The 17,905-nt window shown below is 38.1% G+C and overlaps 1 protein-coding gene across 2 annotated transcripts in view; it reads right to left on the reverse strand.

Moving 5' to 3' along the window:
* Window positions 1-1,623: 1,623 nt before the first annotated feature.
* Window positions 1,624-17,905, reverse strand: part of AGBE (1,4-alpha-glucan-branching enzyme) — a 29,570-nt gene continuing 13,288 nt past the window's right edge. For both annotated transcript variants that reach the window (XM_080279853.1, XM_080279852.1), the window contains 12 exons: window positions 17,259-17,387; window positions 14,223-14,367; window positions 12,108-12,198; window positions 11,201-11,410; window positions 10,601-10,672; window positions 10,080-10,251; window positions 7,638-7,847; window positions 7,034-7,205; window positions 6,294-6,478; window positions 5,678-5,785; window positions 4,777-4,917; window positions 1,624-3,890 (listed from right to left, as the gene is read on the reverse strand). In XM_080279853.1, the coding sequence (XP_080135979.1) occupies window positions 3,843-3,890; window positions 4,777-4,917; window positions 5,678-5,785; window positions 6,294-6,478; window positions 7,034-7,205; window positions 7,638-7,847; window positions 10,080-10,251; window positions 10,601-10,672; window positions 11,201-11,410; window positions 12,108-12,198; window positions 14,223-14,367; window positions 17,259-17,387 (1,683 nt within the window). In that variant the 3' untranslated portion in view covers window positions 1,624-3,842. The remainder of the gene's footprint in view (window positions 3,891-4,776; window positions 4,918-5,677; window positions 5,786-6,293; window positions 6,479-7,033; window positions 7,206-7,637; window positions 7,848-10,079; window positions 10,252-10,600; window positions 10,673-11,200; window positions 11,411-12,107; window positions 12,199-14,222; window positions 14,368-17,258; window positions 17,388-17,905) is intronic.

Raw genomic sequence — 17,905 nt, forward strand, 5'->3', positions numbered from 1 at the left:
TTATAAACAAAATGAAAATAAACCACACAATATACTATTCTCATCTTTTACATGCACTATATACTCTAGAAATCACTATGCACACATGATATGCATTCTTAATGCTCACACTGTTCAAGAGATACAGATGTGTTTGGAGTGATTGATTGGGTGTTGAAGTTTGGGACAGATAGTTTGTGGCCTTCCTCCCCTTCAAAGGATTCTAGGATTTTTCAAAATCCAGCCTATTCCTACAATGCTTAAAAAGAGTCCCTTATTGCAGCATGTAAAGCAGGGGTGGGGAACCTTTCTCCTATTTAGGGCCATTAGGATATTTTTAACATCATTTGTGGGCCATACAAAATTATCAACTTAAAATCAACTGTAGCTCAGTACATTTTATATTATGAAATTGCATTTGTGAATTGCCTCACAGGCATGATCAAATTGTCTTGCGGGCCTTATACAGCCTGGAGGCCGGATGTTTCCCACCCCTAATGTAAAGCATCCCTAATACCTGTATGAACTGTCTTAGCCGTGATGAAGCAAAATGTTGGGTCATTCTACGTACCATCACTAATGTCAGTTCAAAGGAATGATGGTAATTTCATGACTAATTCTGTAAAATCAGGATCAACTGGATCCATTATGACTAATTTAAGGCCATTAAGGTCAATTCAATGCCATTTAAGTCCATTCTGACCAATCATGTCTACATTCATTTAGTTTCCTGTACTCATCATCAACTATCTTGCAGGATAACCCTGTGACTATTAAATGGATACATGGTGGTTTAGAGGGTTAAGGCATTCCAGTCAGTTGTGAATCTGGCACCACTCAACTCTGGTGTGCAATCACCCTCTATGGGCTGACAAAGTTAGTAATAAGGGTATCACCTTGGGAAGGTAACTGTGGTAATGTGGAGGATGCAGTGGTCTTGTATCCCAAGATGGTGGGTTAATAACCAGCCACTGGCTCAGATGCCTTTCCTGCACGTACTCAGCTGGCATGGAAAAGGCCTAATTCTAGGTACAATATCACTATCCCTCCAAGGAGAAGATCCAGCCATGCAGTGGACCTTGCACAAACTGATACACACAGACAGATAAAGAAACAGGTAGTGAATGTATTAGGCATCTAGAGAAGTCATCATTTAGAAATGAGATTTTTTTTACCTCATAGTAAATCTGATAGTATTTGGTAACCATACTAGAGTTACCGGTACCTGTAAGACAATATAGACTACTACGTCAGTAAATTATCTTGATTTGACTCGCACGAGAGTTGACAAGAGTCCTATTCCCATTCATATTTGGCCCACAAGATGGTATCCACAAAACTAAATCAAAGGCCAGCACCTGCAAATCCAAAAGCCAGTCCATATTTTTCGTGGCCTCTAATATCATCATATAAATATGTGCAGATGGTTAGGTCTGTGAGGTGAAGCCACACTTCCAAAGGTTTCAGTGCTGATTGAATGACTGTCTGGCCCACTTCACTAGGAAGGCTTGTTACTAGTGCTCCAGGTACCATGCCGTTTCTATGTTTGCTTTTTGGATCCTACATTAACCCACTGCTACAGAGAGATCAGGATGGTAATGGAAAATAATGATGATAAGTAAAGATTTTCATAACAATGCTAGCAAGTACAGTACAGTATAAATATGTTGTTACTACATTATACTGATGCAAGTCCTCAGACTTAAAAAATATATATATTTCCAGTAAAAGTCCTCTCATTTGGCATCTGGTCTTACGGTATTTCCAGTCTTTTGACGGTTTTCATAACCAGTCCCATAACGAAAGTTCTCTGCTGCTCCAGCACATATGGTGAGCCAATCGGCCAATTTGGTGCTGTTGGTGCTAGATCCAGTGCTTTTCATAATAATTTAGCGTTTTTCATAATAATTTAGCACCAATAAATACTATATTTTCTTCTATATCTTGCATGTTTTGAAGTCCAATTTAGCGCAACAGTTTGAACAGTTCACCTATAGCTTAGCGTGTTTTAAAGTTGAGCCTAACGCTTTTGAAGATATCTGCTTGCCGACACTGCATCGGCCGTCGGCCATCATGACTTTCATGTGTCTGGCTTTGTGAGTAGGACCTTTTGAAAGTTTGGAAACTTTGTCATGCTATTTTGCGGTCATCCTCTCGTTCTCATGTTGTGCTATGGCCTCTACTAGTGCAAAGCCAACTGGCGTTGTGAAAAAACGCACCCATACAGTGCTGACTATCACCAAGAAGATTGAATTATTGAAAAAACTGGAGGCAGGTGTTCCTAGGAAGAAGATACAGTAAAACCTCGATTTAACGGCATTCATTCTAACGGCAACCCCAAAATAACGGCAAAAATCTCCCAAGGAATATTTTTGCAAAAATATTTTAAAATTTCCCCCAAAATGGGTAAAAATTAGAAAGAAATTCAAATGTGGCAGGTGCCGTGTGCATCTCAATCATTTGTTTGCAGTTTCCCGCCAACTGGGTATGTTTATGCTCAATCACTCTTCCTCCCGCCTAGCCTGACTCAAAAGTGTCCCACGTGTGTGCTTATTTCTTTAGATAAAACCTCTCAAAACTGATACCTCGTGAGAAGGAATATTGATGAGCTTTTGACTCTCACCTATGAATTAATGCGAGAAAGTACATACACTATGGCGGTGTAAGCCCCACTCTAACATAATTTCGTTCTTTCCGGCATGCTTAGGGTCCCCTAGGGTGCCGTTAAATCGAGGTTTTACTGTAATGGAAGATTTCGGTGTGAGCTCATCTACTATATACAACCTTACAAAAATGAAGGCCGATTTAGTGCTCAGGGTTGACCAACAATACTTACTAGACAATGTGATTGCATCAGGGTGACTGACCATGATTGCTAGAAACTTTCTGGCCGGTTTTCCCCGTCATCTGGCAGTTTCTGCTCTTTCAACATCTGCTTGGTCCCAAAGATGCCAAATGAGAGAACTTTTACTGTACAGTATATACTTATGGAAGGGGACTAGAAGAAACCAATGTATTTAGTAAACTATACTCCCAATTTTTATTGTTAAATTAGTGTCAAAACTCATGAAAAGAACAAATTACTAAAATAAAGCTCTATGGTATACAGGACTAAGTCCTACTTAATCTCTCCATATCACAAATGCACACTTGAACGTTGCTCTACAACCTGGATAAACGCATAATTTTATACTGGAGACAACACTACAAAAACAGTGTGCCTGGTATATTGCAGACTAGAATGGATTTTGGCTCACATGAACTATTCTGCACACAGTAACAACTCATTAAACAATTCCACAATCATTAACAACATGCGATATACACAACAACCTTTTTCATATACAATATGTATTGATTTTCATTTCCAGTGCATCTAACTACCCACACTGACAAATACTATTTATTATTTTTTATGCTGAGACTGACATGTCAGCTCTCATCAATGCTACTGCCACTACACTACCAAATATCATATTGGTACGCTTTATACAGGATACATAACAATAAAGATATAACTATCTTAGTACTGTAATGGGTTCTGCATTATTTCTTGGCTTCAATATTTGCATATACTTTACTGTAAACAAAACAGAGGATATTTATAGTCTGTAACTGGGTACCAATGAAGTGCTACAATATAGAACCATTTTATACTTAATACATTTGCTAGCAACCAATAACAAACACAGAAAAGCTATACAAATGACACAATAATTACCGATTAACTATATCACATGTGTTTCCAGTAGTTATACTAGTGACAAATTTCAAACGATATAACAGTTTTGTTTAAGTATCACATTTCCCATACTGTACCTGCAGATATGCTACTCTTTAACACTTTGCTACAACATATTCCTTCAGCCAACTTTTTCGAGAACAATAGCAACTCGACATGGAATGTACACCTGTAATGCAAAGAAATGAAGATTAACAAGTGAAAACATTATTATGGAAAAGTTATTTAGATACTGTAGGAAAGGTACCTCGAAGAATAATATTATAACAGAGAAGATACAAAAGATATATCAATGTACCGTGAGTGATAAACAGCGTGTTTTGCAGAAAGCCAGGGAAGGTGTGGATTACATATTTGTGATGAGGGAGATACAGTAATGGAGAAAGCAAATGATAAACAAATAAGATATGGCATTTATAGGGCTGGAAAAAATGCATGTCTGGTGAAAAGGGACAAATTATGGAAGGTATTATTACTACGTAAACTGTAGATGGAAAACTGTTAAAAGCTGTAGCATAAGTAGTTATAATGATGAGTGTGAAAGATAGGTAAATGCAGAAGTGTGTTTGAGTGAATGGTTAAATCTCAGTGGTGAAGTGATATTTAGAAGGCGATGACAAAACACATTTCTGCATCACATCAACCAACATTCACTGCATATCAGAGCAACAATGGTAATTGGTTTATACAGTCTCACATACCACTTTTCAAGGTTAGGTATGGTAGTTTTATTACTACCATTTTTTCCTCATAATTCAACTTAACTACACGATACCACACCATTTGTGGTCTTCACAGAATTCTGAACTGGACTGTAAAAATATTAATGTTAATTACTACCAAGCAGGAAAGCATCATCTGTTAACACATTAGATTTGAAACACTACATCCTTCACCATTCATCACCAGACTCATCTTGACTTACCTCTAGCTCTGACCCCTATATAACTATTCATACATATACATTCTAGACTAAGATCATAGCACAACATACTATTACATGTGAAGCCTACATATCAGCGCACAACAAACTATTACGTGTGAAGTCTACTTACCATCATACTACAAGGACGGTTGTTGTACCCTTCATTATTGGTGTAGAATTCAGTATTATGATCAAGGAGTTTGTGTCCCCCAAACTCTTCAGCATCTGTATCCAGGGCAATCTTATACTTCCCACAAGCACCAATACCAATCTGTCAGGTAGAAAACATGAAGTTGCTCTGGTATGCTTTGGCAATAATTATGGTAGGATACAAGACTTTTACAGTAAAAAAAAAAAAAAAAAAAAAAAAATGCAATTAGTAAATAACAAAAACTGGGAGCCTGTAAAAGTTATCCATTTCAAAACAAGTTGAACAATGCATGCAAAAATCACAATCTGCTCATTTTCAAAAAGCTAGAAAACATATCTGGTACGAGTTTAAATAATTGGTGCTGGTAGGTACAGGGCAAAACAGACTGAGGAAATTGGAAAGCACTGAAATATGGTATCAGCCAGTTCCATATTAACCATTTTGGGCTGGTGGCGGGGGTAGGATCAGGGCAAAGGAGAGATGGAGACTCGGCAAATACAGCCCACACCATTCAAGTGCAGCATATCACCTTAAGTCCCTGGAAGCACTATATACCTTGCCCTTCCCCCCACACTAGTTCTGCATTTACAGGAAAGGCTTATTTTTTCAGTAATCTCTAAATCCACAAATCTGTTCACTAGTATTACTAGTCATCTCAATCTCATCGAATGTTATCTAGGCAGAAGTTCATCCAGTCATACCCAATATATAAACAAATGTAATTTGGTCACTCTGTCTGCAATTTGAAACCAGCCTGTAAACACAGAACTCTTGAAAACTGTACATGCATATGTTTAATTTGAAGTTATATACCATGAAATCTGATCCCCAACAAAGCAGCACAATAAAATAAGAAATGTAGGATAATCAGTGGCCTGACCTTGTAATCAGTGTAACTCTTGCTGGTGTGGAAATTGAAGACAAAAACGCAGTTAGCCCTTTCAAACACGATGACCTTGTCCCCTTCATGTTTGGTGCTTGTGTAACCCTGGGTAAAAGAAAAAGATATCAGAAACTACAGGAGGAATAATAATTATTAAACACTAAGTATGGTAGCACCTTTTATATCTTATCCTTGGTACAGCCAAATTATTTTATGCAGCTCAAGTCAAACCCCTCATAGTGAAGGAGTTAATTCTTTATGGTACAGTACCTCTTTCTTTAAGTTTAATTGACCATACCCAACAATCTTCCGTTCTCAATCACCTTTATCACCACCCTATTCATATATATTATTTATAAATATAACCATATAACAGAAGCAACTCTCTTCTGCTCTTTAATCAATAATTTCCTTAATTCATATCTCTAACCCATGCATCTTAACATCCAAGCAATCCTCAATTCAAGCTTCTGAGGGCAAAGGACAGGCATTACATAAAAGGTGGGCAACTCAAGTATAGGGAGATATGGTATGTAATATATACAGTACAATATTCATAAATGAACTCTCCTACACAAGTTCACTCTAACCATGATTTTCCTACAATGCCTACCGGTTGTGCATGGAGCCAACCATGTTTCTCTTCCAAGTGGTTCATGGCTGCATCAAAGTTATTAAGGTACTGGTACTTAAGGAGGGGGTCATCTGTAAGATGCCACTGCCGTCGTGCATAGTGGTAGCTCTCTTGGTTGCCAATCCGGGGGAAATCAAGCCATTCAGGGTGACCAAATTCATTACCTGGAAATACATATTTTTTAAGTTCAGTCATTCATCAATCAGATGAGCCTGGGCAACAATAATTGATCTCTACTGGACCCACAAATAGTCATAAAAACACCCCTACTAATGTCACACATTCAAAACACGAAAGCCTCTGCATGTGTTCCATACAGACAGTGGGGATTTTTGCTGAAGTGATGACATAGGAAAGTGTGAGGCATTTAGGAAAACTGCTGGGCTGCAGGAAAAAAGGTACCATACATATACTCAGAGTTGGTCACATAAAACATATACAAAAGTACTAGAACTAGGAACTTTAAAATCCTTCAGTTAATGCTCTTGACATCATGTGGTGTGGTGTGGCTTCAACAGAATCACAAGAGTCTTCAAATGTGAGGCACCATACATCTGAAAAACATTAAATAGAGGCAGATGGACTGATCCACTCAGAGAGATCCCAATACATCTAAAAACAAATAAAACATAAACAGCCCTCTCAGCTGCCTTATATGACCATATGGAAGAAATAAAATATTTTGATTTGACTGACTAACCTCTGAACCTAAAACTTACCCATGAAATTGAGGTATCCTTCCCCACCAAGCCCGTGAGTGATGAGGCGTATCATCTTGTGCAGCGCCAGGCCGCGATCAATGATAAGGGATGGCGATGACATTTTGGACATGTGTGTATACATCTCCTTGTCCATCAACCAAAATGCTATTGTTTTATCACCAACCAATGCCTGGTGATAACACATCAAAATCAGGATACAGTATATTGTAAAAATTCCAGTTTATCAACCAAAGCCTAGAATTCATGTATCAAAAATCAGCATACCTTATCCATCTACCACAATGCTAAAGTCTTACCACCATCAAGAATGTGGAATTAACATACCGGTATTAAAATCAACATATCTTCTTTATCATCCAAAATGCCTAAACTTTATTTTACCTGTGCACAAAATACACCACTCTCTCACTTCCAATAAACTTCACACAGCACAAACTAAAAAGCATTGGAAACGTACTCACTTAATGCATTTCAGTCACCTATTAAATTTCATTCATGCAGTCATCCCTACAGTTAACTGGAAAAAATTAATCTGAATTATTCTTTAAAAAATAAAAAAAAATCTCAAAATGAATATTCACAAGCAGTGTAAATGACCCACCTGATCATGTGACTCGGCATATGCAATAGTTTTCTCCATGTAGCGTCTGTTCTCTAATAAGTGGCAGATATTGCCCATGTTCCAGTCATCATCAGACTTCTCCTTGAGCAGTTTGATCCACATGTCTGGAATGGCCATGCCCAACCGGTAATCAAAGCCACCACCACCTTCTTCCACTGGTCGGCAGAGACCAGGCATCCCAGACACATCCTGAGATATTGCAACAAGGGTAGCAGATGTGGGTTGAATTTTAAAACAAATTAAAATTTGTCACAACAGAACACAGGTCAGTGGGCGATCCTACCAGGTGACTGCCATACACTAATGTGACAACAAAGTTTCCTATAATTCAAGAAACTGTTTACTGTAGGGTGATAACCACATAATCAGTGCATGAACTCCTTGTAACCTAATGGATCATAGCATTCTAGCTAGATGTGACTTCATGTAATGCCACTCAGACATTATTAACCCCTTAAACGCGGATCGTCTCGTTTGCGACGCTCGGCAATAAGGACATACGGCAGATCGTCGCATTTGCGATTCTAGTAAATTTTGAATAACCGCGGGCAAGCAGGCTCCAGCTGGTATTGTCTATCAGTACCACCACCCTCTAGCTACAACTAGCATACTTTACCTTTGTACTACTGACCTCAGTTGTTGCCAAATATCGCGTTTTCCCCTCGTCCCCCCCCCCCACCACGGCCCGGCCAGCCTGGCTGTGATACATGGCAGCGCTCTGAGCGCTCAGAACTATAAATCTGTGCTCTCCTCTCACAAGCAGTTTATGCTACTAGGAAACGCTTGTTTCCCCAGTTGTAACACTAGCTTTTTTTCTCACGGTTTGCCCCTGTTTAGCTTCAGTTTACTGCAGGCTTTCAAAGTGACATTATGGCGAGTTCTAGCTCTTCCCAGTCAGTGCAAGCGGCCGACAGGAACAAGAATAAAGTGGCGGGTGTAAGGCAGAATAAAAAGCGCGCCGTGGTGATCTTTTGGGAAGTGATATGATTGAAAATAATGTAGTATACATGTTTTTAGCTGTGAAAATGGAAATGTTTGTTGAGTGACGGGAAGACCGCCGCCACAGTGCATGTCGGCCGTACGCTCCGTTGATTTTAGCCTTATTTTCAGTGCTTATTGTACAAATACAGATTCCTAACTACCTTTACGTTGTAGTATAAAGTTTACTGTGACAGAATGAGGCTGTGGTAGAGGGGAAACCAGGCTGCTGGAGGTGTGAAAGTGAAGATTTAGTTACCCAACTTTGCATGTCTCCACAAGTCCTTCGGTAGTCCACGAAGGCTCAACACCTGTCTCTGGAGAAAGCTGAATGTAAGTACTATCTGCCATACCAAGTATAATGTTCTAGGGTTAATCTCTGATTTTTGGCGAATATTTTCCTACAGGTACTCAGACCACGATACAACCCCGCCACTCGGGGGGGAACGACTGTACATGGCCGCGTTTAAGGGGTTAATTACATGGTTACCCTTATCCTATATTTTTTGGATGACTGGAAGGTACAGGTCAAAAAATGTTTGGGATGATGAAAGTGATGAAGAAAAATCACCAAGGGCTACCATGACTGAGAACTGGGTGATACTGTCAGTTACCTGGAACAGTATGAATTAAAATCAATCTCTGAAGATCATACCAAATTTCCTTGAACTCAGTGAAACTAAATATACTAGTTAAAGTGGAGATTGAAGGCTACTAACCCCTTCAGCCTTAGTTAGTCAGTTATCTTTTATCAGCTTAAGCTATTGGGATCAAGGAACATAATTATTCTAACTTGTGGAACAGACAGAATTCAGGAATGGAAACAGGATAGTATTAGCAATCTCTGGCTCCTATGACTCATTTTCAGTTACATAAAATTGTCTAGTATTAGCTGATATACAGTACTAGACTTGCCCCAACCATGAAAGGATTAGGTGTCACTGTGAAAGGGCTAACTGATATCTATTTACCTTTCCCATGACAGGCTGCTGAAAATTTCATCTATACAAAAAGCTGTCAATGAATGATGTTTCATTTTTAGCTGCTGACGCTTTAACTCCTTTCTTCAATTAAGGCTGCTCTTGATTAATTATAGTTGCCTTAAAGATAGCATTTGTGCATTTAACTTAGTCATGAACCAGAGGCATGTGTCACTTAAAAGTTATTCCACTACAATTATCATTTGACTTGCATACATCCTAGACTTAACCCCTTAAATACAGGCGACATTTGTTTCAGTATGCTCTTGCTGCTATCTAATGATTCTGTTCAACTTAAGGCCTCTTGTACTGAAGGGGTTTATTAGTTCAAAAGGTCTGCCGTATCCTGAATAACAATGTCTGGAGACAAAAATAATACCGTACAATGAAACAGACATCCCTGGGCACGAATTAAGTAAGAACTGGAAGCACAGTATATGCCTCATTAAATGTATATAATTACCTCTGCAACAGTGATTATGTCTGGGTGGAGCTCATGTAGCATGTGATTGGCCAGCATGAGGTAGACAAGAGCCTCAGTGTCAACATTGAGGCCAAAGTATTCATGATATCCACCACTGAACCCCTCACCCATGCCATGTGAGTGGTACAGCATCGATGTTACTCCATCAAACCTGACGCAGATTACAAATGCTTAAGACACTTCACAAATGGTAAAAATTCTGTGTAACAATGCACACTATTCTGGAAGTGCTATGTTCAGTTCTTCTATTCATGAAAAAATACTGTAACAGCATGTAAGAAATTCAATACATTGCTGTACTATAATATCCAGTTCATTTGTAAAAGTTCTTAATATTACATGGAAAAATGATATTCCCTGTAAACTGCACTCAATACGGTGAAAGATTTACAGGAACAAAAATTACCTGAGTTAGTATTATATCAAATAACACAACACTAAACAGTGATTTCGTTAACATCACTTTAAACTTTGACCATGACAAACAGAGAAATTCTTACCTGAATCCATCAAATTTGTACTCTTCCAAATACCATCTGAGATTTGACAGAAGAAACCGCAACACCTCCCAGCTGTTGAAATAAAAAAAAAAATGATCATTATACCACCTCACTACTTAGTCAATGTAATACAGATAGTCCTCACACTATGTCAAGGATGTGTTCAAGTATTGCATAATCATAGCTACTTTATCCACAGTGCTGGTGCTGTACAGTAGGAGAACTGGCAAATCAACATTCGAAGTAACAGTAAACTAAAAATGGTAGTACTTCCATGATTTATGCTGTGTGCTAGGCAGATGAAACTGAAAAATTAGAGAAAATTGCTACACAGCCCCTCTAGCTCAAGTGGCTTTATAGATCTTTAGAGCAGAGATAATATCATGTAAAGTATGAAACATAACTCTGCTGAATCTGGCATATCCTGAACAGCGTTATGCTACAAAACTTTCTTCTGTATCCACTGAATGCAAAATCTCTAAAGCTTATCTATAACTGGGTATGTGGATACTGGTACATTACAACGGCACCTGTGTAACTAGTAACCTACAAATCACAGACTTCTACTAATCAAACTTCAGTGATATCAGCATTACTCGCCTGGAGTAGTTAAAAAGTCGCGAGTCCCAGAGAGAGTGTACCCCTCGTGAGCCACCATGGAAGTAGCAAGAGTCTGAGCCATCAAATTCATTGAGGCCATCAAGAACATTCTTGGAAGCATGGGAATGGACCACATCAAGCATCACAAACAGGCCCATACCATGAGCTGTATCTACAAGCTCCTTCAGCTCCTCAGGTGTTCCATATCGGCTGAAAGTACATTTAGTTCTTGTTACATGTTAAGTGTTCCAAAATATCACAACTTTTTTCCATACAACTTGTACTCTTAATGTGGAAACTGGCATTTGAGGCCAGTTTCCACATTAAGGTAGCAATGGAACTTGGAGAGGTACCTTGGAGAGGTAACAAATAGAGTTAGATACTTAGCATGTAGCATATCTGCAAGAAAAGAACACACACTGGGACTGTGAACCACTGAGTAACGCTTAATGAGAGAAAACTTTACAAGGCTAAATTAAAATATCGGATACAATTATGTGAAGCTACAGAACGTGGTGAATGTTTTTGGCGTATCCGACAGAGCCAGGATTCCGGGGGCTTGAATGATGAGTGAATGGAAGTGTGGCCCACTGGACTGGGCAAATTTGGGCTGTCTGGACAATCCTACTCTTCACCCTGCCCTAGGGTGGGAAAGGAGATCCAGATAATGATGATGATGATCATGTTGATAATGATTACTGTATATACATAAATGACACGATAATCAAAGTGCTATAATTCTGACAACATTTAAAAAATACAAGCAAACAAAATTATACATTATTCTTAATCCACTCCCCACCAAAGATCCTTCTGAAACTGACACTGCACTGAACGGCTACATCACATGACTGGCACCGATACATGTACCTTATGAAGTTACACATATATATTAATAACAACTCACCTGGAGGCAGCAAAAAAGCTTGTGACTTGGTAACCAAAGCTGGCATAATAAGCATGTTCCATGATGGCCATTATCTGGATGGCATTATAACCTGAAATTTAAAAAAACGTAATGATTACATCAATTATGTACTTAAACAACTATTCTTAAACTGTTATATACCAAAATGAGAGAGCAAGACAAAATAGACATGACTTGGACAATCAAAACATATCCTACTGAGTAAAAATATGTCAATGTGATGCACAATGGTTGATATGATTACAACACTGCCCACTTCATTACTTCTGTTTAGCCAACTTCTATTTTTCCCCATTTGTTTAATGTGGCCATAAGTGCCAGTCAAGACTGCATGTCCTGCCATGCCTGAACATTTTTGCCTTGTGTTGTCTCTTCATTACATATGCAGCCTCAAAGAAAATTATAAGCCTGTCGCACATGGAGCACAATAAACAAGAGAAACATTATCATGCACAGCAATACAACCCTGGATTACTTTGCTAACCTTATGAAACAGACTTACAAAATATGGGTATTATTATGTACTGTACAATCCTCTGGTAACCTTGACAAAGAATGATAATATACATACCGTACACAATGTGATAGAAAAATAAAGTCAGATAGTAATCACATCAATTTACAATGAATGGCCAGTGATTTGTGACATTCCTTGTTATACATAACACACTTTTCTAGGTACCATGGAACACCAGACAACACAAAACCACATGCCAGTGCACCATAGCAAGGGCATGAAAGAAGTTATGTGACCTCCCCATATGGTGCAAGGGCATGAATGAAGTTATGTGACCAACTCAATGTCAACTATTCACAGTGCTCAGTCAGGTCACCACACAAACATGATACAGTATTTTGCTTCTAATCTGGCAGGACTGCAACAGAAAATTACAATTTGCTATCAAGAGAATACGATTATACTTTTTTTTTTTTTTTTTTTTTTTAATGCTATGAAGAAGGAACCAAAGGCCATGAGCCTGCAATAAATGTTTCTTCCAAGAAAAAAACAAAATACAAGAGAGAGCCAAGATTATGGTATAATTTTTATATGGCCTGGCTGAATTCCGAGAGGCAATGAGTCACTGAAGGATGAAACATAGGGTGACCTATCAACATCATGAAGTGAAGACCTCTCTCAAATTTAGGATTTCATCCACTTTACAGGGGAAAAAAAAAAAAAAAAAAAAAAAAAAGTTCCATAACCACATCATTGACTTGACTAAGCACCATGCAGCTTCTGGTTGTTGCAAATAATGAAAGATCATTTTGATACAAATGAAGAATTCAATTTGAAATGACAAGTATCCTGAGGGACACCATAAAAAAAAAAAAAAAAAAAAAAAAAAAAAAAAAAAAAAAATCCAGTGATAACCCCATTTGTGGTTGGAACACCAAAACAATTGTGAGGAGAAAGACAAAGAGTAGCCTGAGGGAGATAACTGAAGTGCATGTAAAATTATCAATAAGACAGAGTTTGCTAATCATAACCAAAGCTTTTCAATCATACCTAGTAAATCATCATCATCATCCAGACATCCTTTCCCACCCTAGGGCAGGGTGAGGAGTGGCAACATCCAGACAGCTTAAGTTTGCCCAATTCAATGGGCAAAACTTCCCCACATATAATGTTAAAAAAAAACTTGAAAAAGTGCATAATGCTGAGAACACAACTTAGACTACTACAATCTGCTTCTTTGAGCAAATATTTTCATACAATACAAAATAATCAAACCACATCATTAGTAAAGGCATCATCACACAAAACATATCACCAGTTAAATACTTAGGCTTCAGTGACAAAAGAAAGAAAGAAAAAAAAAAAAAAGTGTTGTCAGAAACCTACAAATACAGTCACACTATGACATAAAAGGTTTATGAGATATGGGTTGCATAAGGCATGAAATTCAGCAGTTTTTGTTGAGTGGCTGTAACATCACTGCACATTATTAATAACACAATATAATCATTCAGTGATATAGTTAATATCTGATTGGCAACAATTATGCAAAAAAATACTAAGTAGGACTAAAACACTAATGCATCTACAAAGCAATTTTTTTTATTAGCAAAATAATAACTCGGTGGAAGACTCACCCAATTTAACTACCCTTGGTAGAACATTAGCAGCAAATTCCTTGTATGTGCCAACTTTGGGCTGGTCAGTCCCAATACCAACATGGCACTCATAAACCTTTAGGCTCAAGGGTCTGCGAGGTCGTGGACGTTTAAATGTGTACCTCTGCATAAAATTAAGGAAGTTAGTACCGTACATGGACACATATAAGAACTGGAGAAGCATTCAGCAAAAGCTTCACGATAATCCCATACAAAAAAAACAATACTATTGGTTTCCATCAATAACTAACTACAGAATAGCAATATACATTTCTGCTAATCAATACCTGCATGCAGTTTACTGGGCTCTCAGGATTATACTTAGAGAGTGTACTGTACATTATTTAACCTAACCTCAGTCATATGTATGAAAAACTAGCATATTACAGTAGTAAACATAATTATGGGACTTGCGGTTCCACGATACCTACGATGAACATGAATTAATGCATTTTAAATGAACTGCACCTGAGAATCAGTCATTCTCACACTAAACAATGGCAATCTAACAAAGTCTTTGTAAAGCTAAAATAAACACAGTTACCAGTAATCAGTCCAACATAGTATCTCTGAATTTAATACACCGTTACGAGACATACAAAAGCTATGGTAATGCTTCATCATCAAATGAGATTAACTGAGCCATGATCATCACTGGTGACTGATCACTAGGTAAGGAGTTAGATCACTTAACATAAGTTTGTTACACAGTTAATATAGTACATAATTCTTTCCTGCTACCTCCAGATGATGTACTGTATTCCCTTTAGGAGAGACTTTTCAAACAAATAGAGTTAGATACAGCCTTCAATCACTTGTAAAAGCCCCTTCTTAAGGTGAATAAAACCATCTGGTGGTTACAGGGAAAGTAGACTAAGTTCTTGCTTTGAATCACCTTTTTTCTTTTTTTCTCACTGTAGGATCCCTCAAATTCTATCACAGCTGATGCCAAAAAGCCCGTGTGCGTTAATACAAGTACCAGTAACTCTCTCGAGGCTAGAAAAACCCTTGAACTATCCAGCTGATGCATTATTATTACTGTATTATTATTATTATTATTATTATTATTATGTAGGTGGGGGTGCTCACCATCCATTCTCTTGATGTACTGCTGCTCTTGGGTGACTTCCTTTTCCTCTCTTCCTTCCTTCCTCATCTGTCTTTCTTTCCTTCATTCTTTCATCTTCCTTCTGCCTACAGGAGACTCTACACTGAGTGACATGCCAAATGATTTCCTGTACACCAGGAAACCATTTACCTGTACTGTCCTGGCTGGTAATCACGTAATCAAATTATGGCGCCTGGTGATTTAGTGGGTAATTAAGGCACTCCAATAGGATTGAGCCTGTGCAGGTTTATACCCAAGGGATGGTTGGGTGGAGTTTATTGCTCACATAATTCCACTCAGGGATGAGTGAGGCTGGTCACTCTCATCTTAACCCTTTGAGATTCCGAGGATGTGTTTTCGTGTCATTTCAAATCCAACATCAGAGATTCTCACTGCACATTTATGCGTCATTTTAAGATACTTTAGTAAATCATTCACCATAAATCGCGTTTATACGTCATAAAAGGAGACTCGAGTGTGACGTCATGGAATGTTTGCTCTATGCCTGGCAGGTACCACTTAGCTGGTATGACACATGTCTCTGTCTCCTTATTATTTATTCTTGGCAAATACTTTTCTAAGGCATGGTATGAAATTTTTGTTTTTTGCCTAACTTCACCTCCTCATTTTGACATTTTAATATCATTGTTTTCCATTTTTTAACATACTGTACTATGATAAGTAAAAGTATTCAGCTTTAAAATGACACCAAAACCAGCATTCTATCATGAAAAGTATATTTACACACATCGATCAAAGAAAAAAAAATCACTAAGTGAATATGCGGCCGAGAACCATACAAAATCATGCATCTTTTTCCTTTCGCTTAACCACGCAAGAAAATGCAGAAATAACCATAATCTGTATATCATTGTAGAGGTAATTTATTGTCATTTTGCATGGTTTAAACCAGATTCATGTACTGTACAGTATATATCTTTATAATAATTATTTTTTTTTTTTGCCAAGTATTTTTCTATGGTAATGTACAAAATTTTTGGTTTTGGCCAAACTTCAATTCGTCCCTTTGACTTTTTATTTTTTTTTGTTTTCCTTTCTTGGGCATACTACAATAAAGTAAAACTATTCAACTTTAAAATAACACCAAAACCAACATTCTACCATGAAAAGTGTATTTACACAGACTGACCAAAGAAAAGGATAACGAAGTGAATTTGCGGCCAAGAATCATAAAAACTTCTGCATCTTTTTCCTTTTGCTTTACTGCACAATGAAATGCAGAAATAACCATAACCTAACTATCACTACAATGGTAATTTACTGTAGTTTGAATAGTTTAAACCAGATTTATGTATCTTTATTAGTTTTATTTAGCCAAATATTTTTCTCCAGCAAGGTATAAAATTTTTGGTTTTTGCCTAACTTCAACTTGTCAGTTTGTTTATTTCTCTGTTTTCCTTTTTGAACATACTTCAATAAAGTACACCTATTCAGCTTTAAAATGACATCAAAACCAACATTCTATCAGAAAAAGTGTATTTACACGGAGCAATCAGAGAAAAATACCGCGGCACGAAGATGTGGGTCAGCGCGAGAGCAGCTGACTCTAGCACAGACAATCTGCGCGACCCAGAAACCTGATAGGGTTAAATGTCAGGACCAACCTGCCTAGTCTTGGGCTCCTACCCCCCCTCATGGGGTAACACAGGATTAGTTGATGGAAGGATGGATGGATGGATGGATGGATGAATTATTATTATTATCAGCTGAGAGTGACAAGAGCCTGAGAGTTTAAGATGACAGTAAGTCGCAAGAGAGCGACAATAAATGAAACTGATGATAAGAATAGGTTATGAAGGGATTAGGGAAGATATGATAATAAAATGGATTAAGAGTTGCTTAAATAAAGTAAAATTGCATGAGAAATAATGAGAACACCACTGTACCTGGTCAGGGGGAGGATTCCAAAAGTGATGGTCAAAAGCAGTGCCCTCAGTCTTAGGAGGCTGCACTACATATGAGGCCCATGGACACAGCCGGTCCCCCATAGCATCCTTTGGTGTCAGTACCCCGACCTGTCAACATGAAAATTGAAAATGCAGCCAGAGCATGGTAATTGGTTGGGTGGAGGATAAAAGGAGAGGGTAGGGCGATGAATTGCAGGTGGAGTGAAAGGTGAAAGTATAGTAAATGATTGGGGAGAAGAAGAAAGAGTTGGAGAGAGCATGAATGGAGGAGCTATGGTGATGTCTCTGAGTAGAGTGAATGGATAGAATGGAAAATAGTTGGGGAGAGGACGAAAGGACAGGGTGTGGTGATAAGCTGAAGGGTAGGCTTAAAAGTGAAAGTATGATGAGGAGCTGGAGATGGTGTGAAGAGCTGGAGTTTGACTGGCTCAAGGAAGAAAAGAGACAGGGAGCACAACGATATGAAGAGTAGTGAGTAGGGCACTGGCATGGGGAAGGGGCACAAACGCTGGCATGGGCGAGACCTATATGATGTGAATATGAACGTAAAAAGTTAATTTAAAAAATGTATACATCGCTCACCATCCACTCACTTGATGTTGTGCTGCTCTTAGGTGCCTGTCCTT

This window comes from Coenobita brevimanus, chromosome 80, assembly GCF_032717465.1.
Source record: "Coenobita brevimanus isolate Jiangsu-jjx chromosome 80, ASM3271746v2, whole genome shotgun sequence".
NCBI lineage: Eukaryota > Metazoa > Arthropoda > Malacostraca > Decapoda > Coenobitidae > Coenobita > Coenobita brevimanus.